This window comes from Schistocerca nitens, chromosome 5 (genome assembly GCF_023898315.1).
Source record: "Schistocerca nitens isolate TAMUIC-IGC-003100 chromosome 5, iqSchNite1.1, whole genome shotgun sequence".
Taxonomy (NCBI): Eukaryota; Metazoa; Arthropoda; class Insecta; order Orthoptera; family Acrididae; genus Schistocerca; species Schistocerca nitens.
The window spans coordinates 613,625,774-613,644,817 of record NC_064618.1 but is presented as its reverse complement, the minus strand read 5'-3'; the positions used below and the strand labels follow the sequence as shown (position 1 = coordinate 613,644,817).

General features: G+C 41.5%; 1 protein-coding gene across 1 annotated transcript in view; it reads right to left on the bottom strand.

The window, feature by feature from the left end:
• LOC126260614 (putative serine protease K12H4.7) overlaps positions 1-19,044 on the bottom strand; it is a 66,564-nt gene that overhangs the window by 32,491 nt on the left and 15,029 nt on the right. Inside the window, exons 2-3 of the mRNA XM_049957951.1 lie at positions 17,269-17,450; positions 371-452 (exon numbers count right to left, since the gene is read on the bottom strand). Coding sequence (XP_049813908.1) covers positions 371-452; positions 17,269-17,450 — 264 coding nt within the window. The remainder of the gene's footprint in view (positions 1-370; positions 453-17,268; positions 17,451-19,044) is intronic.

Genomic DNA, 19,044 nt, shown 5'->3' with positions numbered 1-19,044 from the left:
TAGCTCTCTGAAGGGTGTTTCGATGTGTTTTGACATACTTAAGTAAAATAATTTACATTTTGTGAGCTGTCTTAGGAAATTATAATTTAACTGATTTCTTTTTTCACCATGAACTGATTTCTTCTTACGTACCAAAGTTGTCCTCTTCAAGATCCCTTTCACAGCTGAGAGGGGAGTTGTTTCCTGTCTCCATAGCAGTACTGGAAGGTTTCTGCTGGAATATCTTTCAGCTCGTCTATTACGCTTTTCTGGATGTTGTAAACAGTATCAAAATCACCTCTTTTCGCAAAAGATCATTGCTGGAGAATGTTGTGTCACAGCGCAAATTGTCATGGGCAGCATCCACCTGTTGTACATGTCCCTTTCTTACCCTGAGTCTTTCAAGAAACTCCCAATGAAGTTGGCTGATAGTTTTTCCTGAAGGCTTGAATTCTTTGTCAACTATACTCTGACTGTAAAGAAACTAATGAGTTTTTGATTCTGCATAGACTCATTCGTGCTGCCTCCGGATAGGCAGACTTTCGCCGGAATTGTTTTCACTATTCAGCATCTGTGATACCGAGAATGAAGAATATGGCTACACTTGAAGGCGGTCCAGATAATAAATACACGTACTATTCCAATTGGTCCTCAGGTTCACTGAACATTTTTTGCGTTCCTTTTGCTAGAATTTGATTGACAATAAACACGTTCAAATTTAGCTCTCTGCTAATCATTGACATTGTCAATCGACTATCTGACATCAGTGGACACGTGACTGTTTCCACATTTTCACCTGTTCTACAGTTATAAAATTTCACGTCTACCCACTAAAAAACCTTGTAACTTGTGAATCGTTACGCTCTCGACAGCAACTGTACTCTGTAACACATCTACGACCTGTCATTATTCACTACGGCGGTTTCGCCAAGTTCCATACAAAATTCTGTGACGCTGTATTGCTCATACTTTTGCTGGTCTACATTCGTAACACACGTGAGAAACAAAAACTCCACTTTATACACGTTCAACACTCGTGCAGTAACTGCAAAACATTGAAACTGGTAAAGGTCACAAACCAAAGTAACCGTCATACGAATACAGAGGAAACAGAATTGTCGGTTTATGCGCAACATTATTAGTATCATTACTTTTGTAGCACACCTCGTATTTACTACGAAAGGCCTCACAGTGGTAGCCACATCATCTCCTCAAACACTGTAATGTAGGGTTCTACATTACACTGTACCTTAAAAAAGTTTATTTTATTATTATTATTAATAATATTATTATTATATTATCATATTATTAACCATAAACGCAAATAAAACACTTTCGCAGACTCCAAACTCCGTTTTAGTCGTTGTGGTCTTGAGTCCGAAGAGGCTCTTCGTGTTACACTACCCTGTGCAAGCATCTTCGTCTTCGAATAACTACTGCAACCTACATGCTTTTGAATCTGCTTACTGTATTCATTTCTTGGTCTTCCTCTACGAGTTCTATTCCCCCCTCCTCTCGCCCCCCCCCCCCACACACACACACACTTCCCTCCAACACTTAGCTGGTGATCACTTGATATTTCAGCAAGAGATTCTTTCTTTTAATCAAGTAGTGCTACACCTTTCTCCCTCCCTAATTCTCTTAAGTACATCCTCAATTAGTTACGCAATCTACCTATCTATTATTGAACATTCTTCTGTAGTACAACATTTCACAAGAATCTATTCTCTTTTATCTGAACTGTTTCCGACCCACATTTGACTTCAATGCAAATCTACACTTCAGAAAGGACTTCCTAACACTTACCTCTATATTCTATGTTAACAAATTTCTCTTCTTCGGAAGTCCTTCTCTTGCCATTGCGAGTCTACTTTCATATCCTCTCTAGTTCAGCCATCATCATTTATTTTACTGCCCCAAATGGCAGAATCCACAAACTACTTTAAGCGTCTTGTTTCCTAATCTAGTTCCTTCAGCACTACATGATTTCATGTGTATATGCAGACTGAAGCGACGAATTAAACTTGAAAATCTCCCTGGAACTATGTAGCTTCATATGATTAACTGCTTTAATTCGACGTCATTCCCTTACCTCTGTTTTGCTGTTGTTGATGGTCATCTTAAGTTCTCCTTCAAGAAGACGTCCATTCCGTTCAACTGCTTTTCCACGTCTGTTGCTGTCTCTGATAAAATTATAATGTCATCGTCAAACCTCAAATTTTTTATTTATTTTACCTGTACTTAAATTACTTATGCAGTTTTTTCTTTTGTTTCCTTAGTACTTGCTCAATGTACAGATTGAATAACGTCGGGAATAGACTTCCACCATGTCTCACTTCGTTCTCAACCACTGCTTCCCTATCGTGCCCTCGACTCTTATAACTGCCGTCTGGTTTCTATACAAGTTTTAAATAGCCCTTCGCTCCCTGTATTTTACCTTTGGTACATTCATAATTTCAAAGAGTTTATTCCAGTCAACACTGGCAAAAACTTTCTTTAAGTCTACAATTTCTATGAACGTAGGTTTGTCTTTTCTTAACCCATCTTCTAACAGAAGTCGTGGGGTCAATATTGCTTCTCCGGAATACAAACTAATTTTCTCTGATGCCGGTTTCTACCAGTTCTTCCATTCTTGCATAAATAATTCGTGTCAGTATGTTGCAACCGTGACTTATCGAAGTGATAGTTTGATAATATTCACTCCTGACAGCACCTGATTTCCTTGGAATGGGAATTATTAAATTTTTCTTGAATTCTCAGGGTGTTTCGCTTGTCTCATCCATCTTGCACATCACTCGTATTAGTTTTGTCACAGCTGACTGTTCCAAGATGTCACTATATCTGGCGGAATGTCGTCTACTCCAGAGAACTTGTTTTGACTTACGTCTTTCAATGTCCTCTTACAGGAAGAATATCAAAAAGACAGTTTATCCTGAGATATGCGGATAGTGATACGGCGTCTGCGTTTCATAATTGGCTTCGCTCGTAACCCATACTTGAGTATGGATGATGACGGCATCTCCTCTCGCACCTGTGCTAGTGGAGGTTTTTGTGCTTTTATCTTTTCTTGACTTTTGTTTTATTGCTTGCTTTGTTTTCCTAACATGCTGCAAAAATTTCATACGAACTTGATATTTTACCTTCGACCGTTCTCCTACCAAGCACACCCAATATTTGGAAGTGAAAATTGATTCTATTTTACAATACGTAGACGAAGTCAAAATCGATATAGTTCCTAAATAGGAACATAACTACGTAATAACAGTTATTAATAAGAATTACTTCAGTAGCGGAACAGTCAGGTGCATTGAAGGAGACACAATTTTTGTCGTTATTGGCACTTGCAAATAGACTAAGTGCGAACGATAAATTGAAAGACGATGCGTAAGGTCTTTTGAATACTCATTCTTGTATTTCATTGTAGACGTTTTCTTGAGCAAATTAATGTGGATGTTTCGAAATACTTGCTTGACTTTTTCCGTATGGTTTCAGAGCCTAACAGTGTGTCTAATTCACCATATTTATTTACCCTGATCTGATTAGGGCCATCAGGCCGTCTCTTATATCGAACCAAGATTTGACACATACAGAATCTATTACATCATAGGTACCAAAGAATAACAGTTTTAAGAAGACAGCTAGTATTAAAATAATTTGTGTGTCTGAAGTGGCAGTGTGAGTAAATTATACAGAATATCAACTAAGAAAATTAATACAGGCGTTACCTGTACCATTGTTGCTGCTGATACTAATAGTGATAGTAGTAATAATAACAATAATAATGACAATAATTGTGATATTATTAACAATAATGACAGCGACAAGTATAAGAAGAATTTATAGGTCGACAAAATTGATGTTTTTCGGTATAGCGAGTTCTAGGAAAAGGAAATTTTACGAGACTACGTCGGCTAAGAATACTGGGAAATGAGCAAGATCTGGTTGGAAACAGGGATGTACAAGGGAGGCGAGTGCGTACAGGGACAGCGGTAATCTTATCGTTGCTCTAGTAGATATGTACTTACCTGCCAGCTGAAACTTGAGGTTAGCTAATATTAGGCAGGAGGTTGTTCCTGAGTTGGGTTCCTGCCACAGAGAAGGACTTCGAGAAGATAGCTGAACGTTGGAGTGGGACGGAAAGGACTTTTCTCTGATGGGAACGTTTGTTTGCGCCTTGTTGTTGAGACAAGAGCCTTAAGGTTAGGAGAGATATGAGAGACAGTGTTCTTTGATAAGTTAGTAGAGAGAACAGATGGTATGGAACTGTCTGTGTTTGTCTTCACGTAGCCGGGATATCTATGCAAATGATGGTAAAATGTGATCAAGGAGTCGAACATCACAGATACAATGAATACAGGCATTCATAATCCGTCTCAGGGACCGTTAGCTTTCCTGAGAACGTCTTTGTTGGATAATATCGCTGAAATCAATAATTGGAAGTTTAAGTGTTTGTACAAGTTTCTTTTTCGGGTCAAGAGGGAAGAGTATATTTGTAGGGCATTGAGAGATGATCATGCCTTCTTGCGCATTGCAGTTACTTCCTCAGACCTAATTAGATTTTTATCTATAATTACTCCTAGATTTTTTGATGAAGGAGAGTAGTTGATATTTATCCCATTCAGGGTTAAAGACGGTGGAATTACGAACCGGTACCACCTGGGTTTTGGATGGGTTGAGTTATAACCCTACATCTTGCGCCCATTTTGAGAGTGCGTACAGGTCGGTATTGAGATTCTGATAACTGTCTTTAGGTCTGCAGTTATTGCACTTAGATACAGCCAGAGGTCATCAACGCATATGTATTTTCAGTAGACTAGACTGATGACACATTATTTACGTGCAGGACCTAATACCGAACCCAGGGGAACGCCTGATCCTACTTGCCTTGCACTGCGACTTTATGGTGCCGGACATGACGAATTTCTGGCGAGACGTCAGGTATGGGCGAAATCATTAGACTGCACTTGACCACAAGGTTAGGCTGCTGAGTTTGGCAAGTAAAATGTCATAGTCAGTTGTGCCAAAGGCTTTGCTAAAGCCCAAGAAACACATGACAGTTGCTTCTTGTGTATCCACAACAAGCTTCAGGTCACCATCTTTATTAAGGAAGATGTGCTGTGATGTTTGGACTTTTTCAAGGACGTTATGATACTTAGCTTTGCCGTTATCAAACTCTATACTGTTGCTGGTACTGGAATTACAATACTATATTCCAACGTTTTGTAAGACAAACTGATTCTTATAACGTTATTTAACGATTCAGTGCTGCACTGGACGTGAGGTTATGTTGATGTTTTTCCTTGATGAACGGCAGTCAGTGAGGAAACACTGCCGCAACGTTCCGATCCACGTTTGTAACAAGTCTCTGCCAACATTAAACTGGCACCAGGTCAAGTCAAACAGCACGTTCTCGATGCAACCGTTGGTGCCAGACGCCATGTCTGTTCCAGGAATCACATAATGAGATTTTCACTCTGCAGCGGAGTGTGCGCTGGTATGATACTTCCTGGCAGATTAAAACTGTGTGCCAGACTGAGACTCGAACCCGGGACCTATGCCTTTCGCGGGCAAGTGCTGTACCACCTGAGCTACCCAAGAACGAGTCACGCCCCCTCCTCACAGCTTTACTTCTGCGAAAAGCAAAGGTCCCAAGTTCGAGTCTCGGTCCGGCAAATAGTTTTAACCTTCCAGGAAGTTTCATATCAGCGCACACTCCGCCGCAGGGTGAAAATCTCACTCTGGAAACATCCCCAGGCTGTGGCTAAGCCATGTCTCCGCAATATCCTTTCTTTCGGGAGTGCTAGTTCTGCAAGGTTCGCAGGAGAGCTTCTGTAAAGTTTGGAAGGTAGGAGACGAGGTACTGGCAGAAGTGAAGCTGTGAGGACGGGCGGTGAGTCGTGCTTGGGTAGCTCAGGTGGTGCCGGCACGGTAGCCCAGCGTGTTCGGTCAGAGGGTTTAGTTACCCTCTGTAATAAAAAAAAAAAAAAACTGCGTAAACGGATGAAGGAACAACCTGAACGAGTGTCGGACGTTCGCCACGAACAAATTGAACAAACAATATATAGAATAAAAATGAGATAAAAGAAGGTGGTAGAGCACTTGCCTGCGAAAGGCAAAGGTTCTGAGTTCGAGTCGTGGTCCGGAATAAAGTTTTAATCAGCCAGGAAGTTTCATATCAGGTATCACATGTGTTATACTTTTATGCTATAGCCAAAATTTTAGAACCTGAGTGTCTGAAAAATAGATGCCATTAAAAGGGTATATTATCGAAATTTCGATCATCATCAGCTTACAATGAAATTTTTAATAGCAGTGGTTTTAAAATTACATCAGTTATAATTAGTTTAATTTAGGTAGCTAATATTTTAATTGACGTACAAGAAACTGTTAGGGATTATACTGGATTTTTTCACGTAGTAACATATTTTTCAATCCGCCAAAGTACTGTTAACGCTGGGGATGAATATACTCTGCCTTTACATCTGGGAATTGTAAATACAACAGGAGAGATGGGGCGGGGATTTTTTTTTTCTGTGTAAGCATTTTCACATAGTCAGTCACTAAGACTGTACATATAAATAACTGATAATGTTCAGTATCACGTTGGCCAAAAACTGCACCACTTATGCGGGAAATAATTTATCGATTTTTGTTTACTCCGAGTTGGCGGATCGAGCATATTGATAAGCTGTATGCCGCACGGTAGAAAAATTAGAGTTTAACGTCCAGTCGACGAAGAGGTCGTTAGAAGTAGAGTACAAGTACAACTTCGGACTGGGAAAGAATTGAGGAAGAATTTAGCCAAACTAGTTTAATAGGAACCATCCCAGGACCGATACAGGAAATCTACGGAAAACCTAATTATATATTACAGACCTATGATGTAAACAAGCATCCCCGTGAATGCGAATTCACTGTGTCACTTCGCTCATGATTTTCTTTGTGAATTCAGGAATATCATTACTGTGGCTCACGTAAACCTAATGTACCTATGCTGGAGAGCTATGCTGTAGTACGAGTATGCAACACTTTCTTCCTCGGCAAATTTCGGTTGAAGAAATGGGAATTTGCTGTGGGGCATCGTGGAATATTTCCGATTCGGTTCTGGTAGGTGGCGGGGCTTTAAGTATCTCTGAAAATAGCGCCTGTAACAGCAGTGCATTCCAAGGAGAGAGCGGTCATTGTGTTTCTTTTGGTGGAAAACCAGAACATCGCAGATATTCATAGGCGCTTGCAAAATGTCTACGGAGACCTGCCAGGAAACAAAAGCACGACAAGTCGTAGTACGAGATGTCTGTCATCGTCGCAAGAAGGTCGCTCAAACCTATGCGATCCCTCGCGTGCCAGCCGCACAGAGCTGTGACTCCTGCAGTGCTGGAAAGCGCGAACCGTTTCATTGGAGGTGATCGACGGCTCACAGTCAAATAACTCGCTGCACAGCTGGACGTCTCTGTTGGTAGTGCTGACACACTCGTCAAGCAGGTGGGCTACTCCAAGAAGTGCGCCCGCTGGGTTCCTAACAGAAGACCACTCTTTCTTTTTGAGTCAACAGTCTTCTGACTGGTTTGATGCGGCCCGCCACGAGTTCCTCTCCTGTGCCAACCCCTTAATCTCAGAGTAGCACTTGCAACCTACATCCTCCACTATTTGCTGGATGTATTCCACTATCTGTCTTCCTTTACAGCTATTGTCCTCTACAACTCTCTCTAGTTTCATGGAAGTCATTCCCTGATGTCTTGACAGATGTCCTATCATCCTGTCCCTTCTCCTTGTCAGTGTTTTCCAAATATTCCTTTGCTCTCCGTTTCTGCGCAGAACGTACCCATTCCTTACCCTACCAGTTGCACTGTTTCTCCTGGCTGGACTTGGGTTTAAAAAAACTAAATATTACGATAAATTTTATAAATAATCGATAAGTACGCCAAAGAAGAAGAGATAGAACTACAATGGACATGTTATTCCATGGACTCTTGCGCTTCTATGCATGAACTACCTTTCCTTTGTCTTTCACTTATCTTATCTGCTTAGATTCGGACCTAAGAGGACGTTCTTGTGTAAAGCTCATCTTGCTGTACCAGCTGATAACGTAAGGTGTAGTTAAAACCCGAAAAATATAATGGTTACTTTGTCAAAAGAATTTGTGTATGTGGTCAATCGATTCTTAGTCTGATACCTGTATTGCCTTAAGTAGATATGAGCCTTAACTATGAATCTGCATTGTTAGGCGCCATCTTAGAAAAATCTTTAAAATTTTCTTTTAGCTCATCTACGAGGTGTGCCGTCGGTTAGGACAACTAACTTTATTTCAGATCCCACGAGACCGAAGGCAGCTACTAATAATTTAACAATTTTATTTACAGATTTTCTTTATACAAGGAGATAACATCCCAGGCAGAAAAGGTCTGATCACAGGATTACAGTTCCTTTATAGGAATTCATTTGTAGATGCTACTCTTGTTATCTTATATTGGGGAATCGAGACGAAACCACGGTAAGTTACGTATTACAGTAGTGTACAGCAACCAGACTTGGCAAATACTCTCTGGTGCAATAAGCACACGACTTCTCACGCGCCTGGAATAATATCTGTAGTGTTGGCTAAATAAGAAAAGGACAATTAATTATCGACGATTACGTAATTTCCCTAAGAACTGAGCTAGTTTACTGAGTGCTTATACACGTCGGGCTAAATTAAACAACGTATTACACTGTTAATAATATTCTTACATCTGTTATTTCTCTTTTATGCTGAGCCATTGCATTAATGTGGGTTTCTTTTTTTGTATTAGTCACGGCTCATATTCATTCTATTACATTACACTGATAACAAAAGAAAAAGAGCAGCAAATAAATTTTTTTTATTTTATTACATTACACAGTATATCACATTTTCAACATTCGTCTGTAGCACCACATCTCAAATGTTGCGATTCTCTTCTGTTCCGCCGACTGATGTGGCTGTGCGGTTCTACGTCTACATCTACATCTATACTCCGCAAACCATCCAATGGTGTGTGGCGGAGGGCACTTTACGTGCCACTGTCATTACCTCCTTTTTCTGTTCCAGTCGCGTATGGTTCGCGGGAAGAACGACTGACTGAAAGCCTCCGTGCATGCTCGAATCTCTCTAATTTTACATTCGTGATCTCCTCGGGAGGTATAAGTAGGGGGAAGCAATATATTCGATACCTCATCCAGAAACGCACCCTCTCGAAACCTGGCGAGCAAGCTACACCGCGATGCAGAGCGCCTCTCTTGCAGAGTCTGCCACTTCAGTTTGCTAAACATCTCAGTAACGCTATCACGGTTACCAAATAACACTGTGACGAAACGCGCCGCTCTTCTTTGGATCTTCTCTATCTCCTCCGTCAATCCGATCTGGTACGGATCCCACACTGATTAGCAATACTCAAGTATAGGTCGAACGAGTGTTTTGTAAGCCACCTCCTTTGTTGATTAAACTACATTTTCTAAGGACTTTCCCAATGAATCTCAACCTGGTACCCGCCTTACCAACAATTAATTTTATATGATATTTCCACTTCAAATCGTTCCGCACGCATACTCCCAGATATTTTACAGAAGTAACGGCTACCAGTGTTTGTTCTGATATCATATAATCATACAATAAAGTATCCTTCTTTCTATGTATTCGCAATACATTACGTTTGTCTATGTTAAGGGTCAGTTGGCACTCCCTGCACCAAGTGCCAATCCGCTGCAGATCTTCCTGCGTTTCGCTACAATTTTCTAATGCTGCAACTTCTCTGTATACTATAGCATCATCCGCGAAAAGCCGCATGGAACCTCCGACACTATCTACTAGGTCATTTATATATATTGTGAAAAGCAATGGTCCCATAACACTCCCCTGTGGCACGCCAGAGGTTACTTTAACGTCTGTAGACGTCTCTCCATTGATAACAACATGCTGTGTTCTGTTTGCTAAAAATTCTTCAACCCAGCCACACAGCTGGTCTGATATTCCGTAGGCTCTTACTTTGTTTATCAGGCGACAGTGCGGAACTGTATCGAACGCCTTCCGGAAGCTTCAGGCGCTTCAGTCTGGAACCGCGTGACCGCTACGGTTGCAGGTTCGAATCCTGCCTCGGGCATGGATGTGTGTGATGTCCTTAAGTTAGTTAGCTTTTAGTAGTTCTAAGTTCTAGGGGACATGACCTCAGATGTTAAGTCGCATAGTCCTCAGAACCATTTGAACCATTTTTTCTTCTGTTCCGGTTTTCGCACAGTCCATGTTTCACTACCATGCAATTCTGTACTCCAAACGTACATCGCAGAAATTTCTTCCTCAAATTAAGGCCTGTGTATGATACTAGTAGACTTCTCTTGGCCAGGAATGCCCTTTTTGCCAGTGCTAGTCGGCTGTTGATGTCCTCCTTTCTCTGTAGGTCATTGATGGATGGCTCTGAGCACTATGTGACTTAACGTCTGAGGTCATTAGTCCCCTAGAACTTAGAACTGCTTAAACCTAACTAACCTAAGGACAGCACACACATCCATGCCCAAGGCAGGATTCGAACCTGCGATCTTAGCGGTCGCGCGGTTCCAGACTGTAGCTCGAAGAACCGCTCGGCCACCCCGGCCGGCCTGTAGGTCGTTAATAACTTTGTTGCTCATGTAGCAGAATTCCTTAACTCCATCTACTTCGTGACCATCAATCCATATGTTAAGTTTATCGCTATTCTCATTTATGCTACTTCTCATTTCTTTCGCCTTTCTTCGAATTACTCTCAGGCCATATTCTATACTCATTAGCCTGTACATTCCATTCAGCAAATCATGTAATTCTTCTTCACTTCCTTTCAGGATAGCCAATATCATCAGCGAATCGTATCATTGTTATCCTTTCACCTTGAATTTTAATTCCACTCCTGAACCTTTCTTTTATTTCAATCATTGCTACCTCGATGTACAAATTGAACAGTAGGAGGAAAGACTATATCCTTATCTTATACCCTTCGTCCTTGGTCGTACGCTCTTATTATTCCCCCTTGGCTCTTGCACATATTGTATATTACCCTCTCTCCCTACAGCTTAGTCCTATTTGTTTCAGACTTTCGAATATCTTGCACCGTTTTACATTGTGGAACGCTTTTTCCAGGTCGACAGATCCTATGAACGTGTCTTGATTTTTCTTTAGCCTTCCTTCAACTTTCAACTGCAACGTCAGAAATGCTTCTCTAGTGCCTTTACCTTTCCTTAAACCGAACTGATCGTCATCTAACACGTCCTCAATTTTCTTTTCCATTCGGCTGCATATTATTCTTGTCAGCAACTCGGGTGCATGAGCCGTTAAGCTGATTGTGGGATAATTCTCGCACCTGTCAGCTCTAGCAGTCTTCGGAATTTTGTGGATGATATTTTTCTGAAAGTCAGATGGTATGTTGCCAGACTGCAACATTCTAATACCTTATTTTGCATATCCGTCTTGGTCACACAAACTTCTACACACCAACGTGAAATAATCGCTTTGTTGTCTCTTCCCTCAGTGACCTCAGAAATTCTGATGGAATGTTATCAATCTCTTCTGGCTTATTTGTTCTTGACTCCTCCAAAACTCTCTTAAACTCTGCTTCTAATAATAGATCCCTTATCTCCTCTATACCAACTCCTGTTTCTGCGTCTATCACATCAGACAAATGTTCCCTCTCATAAAGGCATTTAATCTACTCTCTCCACCTATCCGCTCTCTCCTCTGCATTTAACAATGGAATTCCCGTTCCACTCTTAATGCTACCACCCTTGTTATTAATTTGTTTTGATTTTCCTGTATGCTGAGTCAGCCCTTCCGACAGTCATTTCTTTTTCGATTTCTTCACATTTTTCTTAGCTTTTCTGAACTTCCCATTTATTTCATTTCTCAGCGAGTCTTTTTTTTTGCCCATGGTTTCTTCACAGCTACCTTCTTTGTACTTATGTTTTTCTTTCCAACTTTAGTGATTGCCCATTTTAGAGACGTCCATTTCTCTTCAACTCTACTGCCTACTGAGCTATTCCTTATTGCTGCAGACTACCTCGTCATTTCTTAGTACTCCCGTATCCCACTTCTTTGCATATTGATTCTCCCTGACTAATCTAATTTCAGCCCACTCTTCATCACTATTTCATAGTGATCAGAGTCTATATCTGCTCCTGGGAGTCTATATCTGCTCCTGGGTACGCCTTACAATCCAGTGTCTGATTGCGGAATCTCTGTCAGACCATTAAGTAATCTAACTGAAATCTTCGCGTATCACCCGGCCTTTTCAAAGTATACCTACTCCTCTTGTAGTTTTTGAACACAATATTCCCTATCATTATTACAGAACCCAATTAGTCTTTCTACTGCCTCATTCCTTGTCCCAAGCCCATATTGTGGAAAAACCATTTCTTCTGCTCCTTCCCCTAAAACTGCGTTTCATACCCCCATTACTGTTACATTTTCAGCTCCCTTTACGTTCTTTATTACCTTTTCAGTATCTTCATATACTTTCTCTCCATCTTCAGCCTGCGACGTCGGCATGTATACCTGAACTGTCGTCGTCGTCGATGTTGGTTTTCTGTCGATTCTGACAAGAACAACCCTGTCATTGACTGTTCACAGTAACAGACTCTCTGCCCTTCCTTCCTATTCGTAACGTGTCCTACTCTCGTTACACCATTTTCTGCTGCTGTTGATATTACCCTGTACTCATCTGACCAGAAACCCTTCTCTTCTTTCCATTTTACCTCACTGACCACTACTATATCTAGATAGAGCCTTTGCATTTCCCTTTTCAGACTTTCTAGTTTCCCTTCCACGTTCAAGCTTGACATTCCACGCCACGACTCGTAGAACGTTATCCTTCGTTGGTTATTCAATATTTTTCTCATGTTCACCTCCCTCTTGGCAATCCCCTCGGGGAGATCCGAATGGGGGACTATTTCGGAATCTTTTGCTAACGGAGAAACCATCATGACAAGGCCGTTGTCAGAATGAAGGTGACTTCCTATGACGGAAACCTTCGGCCGCCAATGTTGATTATTAATCAAAATTTAGGTGGTAGCGGGTTTCGAACCGGAGAACGTTATGATTAATAATCAAAGACGCTACCCTTAGACGACGGCAGAAGACCAAAGAACAAAGAGGAACCATCTGTGCTCAGTTGCCCAATGAAGGATGGACTCCGCGGGAAGCAGTACATGGATGATGGGGAGGTTATTGATGCAGCAACACTTTAGCTCCGTGGTCGATCAGTAGTGTGAGAGCATGCGGGCATACAGGCCCTTCCATAAGGTGGCGTAAGGTAATCGCATTGAACGGAGGCTATGTTGACGAATAGGGTTTTGTAGCCAAAAGAGTGGAGAATAATATGATGTAATGGAATACCGAATAAAACCAAGGTTGGTTTTATTTTTATTATTTTTTTTTAATTTCAGGAAAACCACATGTTTGCATTACTCGTCCAACGCCCCTCGTACAAGGTTTTAGCGTAAAGTACGGAAAAGAATAATTACCTTACAATAAAGTTTTTAAGGGCAGTTCTTTTACCTGAGAAAATTTTGTAGTAACTTTGGTTTTATAAAATGGAAAAGTACTCTTTTAACAATGTTCAACAGATCTTGGAAACAAACATACATTCACGTGACAGATAACCATATAGTAGGATGCCCCCTTTTCAATGGCGGGGGATATCTGTAGAGAGGGTAGACTTACATATGGTTCGTAAAGAAGCTACAGGAGAAACAATCTGGATGATTGACTGATCTAGCGTTGTAACGTTAGCAATTTGTCATTGCAAACGCAGCTGCTGCGAACAGGTAAAAGGAAGGGGAAGCTGCAGCCGTTGGATTTCCCAGGACATGCTGTTGTACTGTAAGACTTAAACTGGAGGTAAAATAGTCATTTATTCGTATATACAGGCGAGGAGTATTGCTTAGGAGGATATAAAATTTTTGCAAAGACCCTTTGAAAGCTACTGGCAGAAATAGGGGAAAGGAATAGAGTACAATTCACATGGTTTGCTTTCAGAGACGAAATACTAGAGGCAGTAGGGGATCAAATGGGCAAAAAGACAAGGTCCAGTAGGAATAGTTGGCTAACATAAGATACTGAATTCAGCTAATGAAAGAGAAAATATAAACATGCAGAACATATATTTTCCAAATGATAATACAGACGTCTAAATATTTATATTGATAGGAAACGCAAAATGGCAAAGCAGGAAGGTCTAGACGAGAAACAGAGAGTTGTATAATCATGCATAACTATCGAAAACACAAATGTCACGTACAAGATGACTAGAAAGACCTTCTGAGAAAGGAGAATCAGCTGTGTGAGAATCAAGAACTCAAATGACACAACAGAACTACACAAACATACCCGCAAAAAGCCGAAATATGGATTAAATATACAAAGGAAAAAATCTTGTAAACAATGTAATAGAAAGGGGAGAGGAAGTAGATGAAAATGTGTCGGGAGATGTAATATTGCGAAAACAATTTGTGAAGTTATGAGGTCACTAAAATACCAAAGCCAAAACAAAGCACCTGGAGTAGACAACATTTCCCCAGAATATTTGAGAACCCTAACAGAACTATCAAGTGTGGTAGGCAAGATGTGTGAGACAGTCAAAACACCTTCACACTTCAAGAAGAATATAATAATTTCAATGCGAAACAAGAAATGTGATGATTAAGTGAATATTGCCCGTCCGGCTATGCGCGCGGTCTAACACGCTGCTTCCCGAGCGGGCAGGCGTGCCGGCCCCCGGCACGAATACGCCCGGCGAATTCGTGTCGAGGTTCCGTGTACCGGCCAGCCTGTGGATGGTTTTAAAGGCGGTTTTCCATCTGCGTCGGCAAATGCAGGGTGGTTCGCCTTATTCCACTTCAGTTACACTATGTCGGCAATTGCTGCGCAAACACTTTTTCCACGTACGCGTAAATTATCATCAGTCTACCACGTAAACATTTGGGGTTACACACGTCTGGTATGAGACGTTCCCTGTGGAAGGGGGGGAGGGAGGGGGTCCACTTGGGGCCGAACCCCACAATAACCCTGGGATCGGTGTGGGGCGGCGGTGGGGTGAGTGGACTGCCGTAGCCTGTTGTGGGGTTGTGAACCACTGAGGGCTACGGCAGGGACGAAGCCTCTCCGTCGCTTCTAGGTCCCTGGTTCAATACAAGCACAATACATAAGTAAATATTACAGAACCATCAATTTAATAAGTCAGTATTGCAAAACACTTACAAGAATTATTTACAGAAGAATGAATAAATTGGAGATAAGATTGGATTCCGGTGAAATGTAGGAACACCGAGGCAATAATGACAGTACGAGTACAGTAGATCGACGAAAACATGGAAAGACCACAAGCGCAACACATTACCATGCCTCACACGTTGGCATTCAAAACAGCTTCGGTCCTCTCGGAAAGGATAAACACAGATACTGTATACTTCTCAAGGAAATCTTGTACCATTCTTCGAATGAAACAGTGACAGTACAGGTAACGATGATGGACGTGAATAGGGATCACGCCCGATTCTCTCCAAAGCAGGCCACAAGGCCTCAACAATACTGAGATCTGGTGATTGTGGTGGACAGGGGAGATGCGACAATCCATTCTCGTGCTCAGGAAATCAGTCTTAATGACAGTCCCTTAGTTCATAATACTGTAACACGCTTGAGGGTGGCGCCTCTGTTACAATCCAAGTATTTCACTGTGCGGGGTGACGCCAATACACATTCAGGATGAAGATAATGCAGTAAAGATGATTAGTCAAATACAACTTGGAAACTTTTGTCATATGTAAAGAAGTTTTGAATCCAGTACTCGTAGTATTGAATCGAGTGAGCGATGATCTAGAAAATATTGCCCGCATCGGGGACATTACGTGACAAAATGAATTGTACTATACAGGTGTTTTTCACTAAGGGCCTAAATATGGCTTTCTAACTGGGAATGCCACAACTTTTCTACTCTGTTTAGAGGACCTGGTAAACTTTTCTATTGCAAATGAAACTTGCCTTAGTTTCATAAGTCATGAGCACTGGTATTATCATCGGCATGATACGCATAATGTAACCTATGGAATTAGATCTCAGACATAACCTACGGGAGTTCCAAGATTAATGAGACACTGGCTTCATGACAACCTGCGGGCTACGTGTCATTTGTCACGGGCTCCATATGTGGTTGGTTATGAATTACGCACAACTGTGTTCCTGTAAGATTTATGGCTAATGAAATGAGTCAAATCTGAAACCTCACGTTGGGTTACTGGGCCACAGTCACTCCAACCATATAAAGCAATGTATGGAAACTGTCATATTTTGCGATATGGAATAACCTCAATTGAGCGACACACATTGCACCCCGATTATGCACTGAGTCCCTGGTAGATCACGAGGAACAACTGAAAAACACATTTCTCGTCTTCCATCACGTTGCAAAGAAATGCTGCTTCTTCTGGCCTCTGACTGACTAGGGTTCGAACAGAGACTCCAGAATGGCGTGACGCAAGAGGTTAATACACGACAGCGGTTGCGTGCAGTGAAAGAGGTGCATTGCATGGGCACGTAGTTACAGTAAAGTCACTTAATCGTTATATATCGTGGTGGTGAATGTGAGTAAAGAAAGACGTGCATAGCCCAGGTTTGCGTTATAAATAGTACCGATTTTGATAATGTACGATTGTCATGTGTGAAATAATTCGAAAGTGACTGTGCACACTAGTGGTACGTATTCCACAAGGGTTGTTCTCGTTATCAATAAAATGTGTTGGTATCAGGAAAATTTTTGAATAGTCATATCCAACAGTCAAGTTGCCTACTGATTTTTGTAGCGTTCCTAGGTGTTCTCTAGGTGAGCGCTATCGACTGTGATTAATGGACACGTGTACAGAAGACTCCAGGTTGACTCCAGGTTGGTAGAAAGAAAATTCGGGATGTCTGTCCAAATTTTACTTGTCTGTTTGCAACGCTCACATATTTCTGTCAGTTACAACCAGAACATCTCATAGCATTTTAAGTCGTACTATCGAGATGATTTGCTGCTTACCGGTTTGTGACGTCTGTCAAACATCTCCACGATCAGTCTCATGTGCAGAACTTTGGTTTGTCAAACCTACGTCAGTAACAAGCTGTGCATTCAGAGTGACGGCCGGCAGCCTTCCAATAGAAGCTTGTCTCATTTCTCAGGTTTTGATAATATTATGTCTTTCTCCTGCAGCCCAGGCGAATAGGTTACGTAGTTTTGACTCCAGTCTACGAACTGTTAAGGAACGTGGATACAGTGTACTCACCTAATGGGCCTACTGGAACCATAAAAACGATGCTCCAGTTCCAGCATGAGGGCGCCGTAACTCCTGGCCAGCGTGAACGTGAACCCTCCACTCACCCATGAAGAGCTGGCTTCGGACTCCCCACCGATGAACAAGAAGACAGGATTTCCAGATTTGTAGTATCTGTCGTTGCGGTAGTAGAGCTGCAGAACAGGCCAAAAATTATTACAGTTGAGCAACTGGTGTGTGCAAAGATGTGCTTCATTCCAGTGTTTCATAGCGTATGTACTGCAACACAGAGACCAATTGTAATGAGAGGAGCACCTACCGGCAGAACTATGAAACTGAACGAAAAAGTTGCTTTCGTTATTATTAAAGCAGTGGCTCAGAAAGAGTTTTTAATGTAGATCCAAAAATAGACTGCTTAGCACAATTAAAGAATCACTTTTTGGAAACCCCTTGTTGTCCCCCATTCCAGCATAGAGGTCTGACGTTTGGTTTGCTTTGTAAAGGTCCAAAAGCGTGACGCCTTGGGTTCGGTGACCCTTCAAACAGCAAGATGCCGACACATGCCAAGAAAAGGTTAGAGCTCAGAAGTTCACGTCAGGCGAAACGTGGGTTGATGATGACATGTGTCTGGGAATCAACGCCCCGATGAAAGGGGCCTATTCGTGTGGATTCCGATCGTCAGTGTGTCTGAAATATTTTTCTCGGCCACCTATAAGTAAACTGCGTGTTTTCAACGCTGGGCGCCCTCTTCCTGATCTCCATTGCGGAGGCATCAAAAGAAGGGGTGAAATGTGTGTAAGAGGCTGTGTGAAAAACTTCCCAACATGTCTCACTGTGGCGTTGGACAAAATTTCGTGAAATTTGGTGCAATGTGACGTCATTGAACCACCTGACACCTCACATGATCTTCACTCAGGACGTTTCTTGACTTGTGTTGACGCCTTGCTGTTTGAAGCGTTGCCGAGCCCGTTGGTGACGTCGAAGGACGTCACTCTTTTGCATGATTACAGAAAAAGTTTACTGACACTTCTGAGCCAGATTTCAAACTTCTACGATGGAATGGGAAATAACTACGGGGTTTCGAAAAATTAATCCCTTAAATGTGTTGCAGTCTATCCCTGATCATTTCCCAACACCATAAAATCCGTGACAGGCAGCAAAGCAAACTTGGAACGATTTGATGAACGATTACTTTTGTTCTGTAGACGAATGTTCAATCAAACATTTGGAATATGCGTGATATGGCATACAAAGTTTTCTATTTCTTTTTTAAATTTTGTTTTTCACTCGTAACATGAGATGTAACAAGGTCTAATTTTTTTCTAAATTTAATTTACTAGACTACTATCTAATCTGTGAACAACCTCACGGAATCACAAAACCACAAAAGTAAAGTCGTGTAACTATTCTGCAAACTGACTGTTTCCCATGTAGTTTCAATAAAATTGTGTTTTAATTAACTATGGAATACATTTTATCTAACTTACTGGCAGATGCAGAAAGAGCAGAGTGTTTATGCCATGACTTATTTTGGTAGCTAACAGAGATGGGTGATTTGCTCCTTGAACTAATTCACAGACCTAAATCCTTCTGCAGACTGAGTGATAGGTGACTCAGAAAAAGGGAGCAGTAGTTCTTCAGAGTCAAACTGTCTCTTCAGTGACGTTATTGAGTAGGAGATTCTAGGGTAGCCTACTACAACTGTGTCCCACACAAACTTCTGAATTAATCACTATGGTATAGAGTATTATAGTAAGAAATGTCTCCCTATATGCAAAAAATAAAATA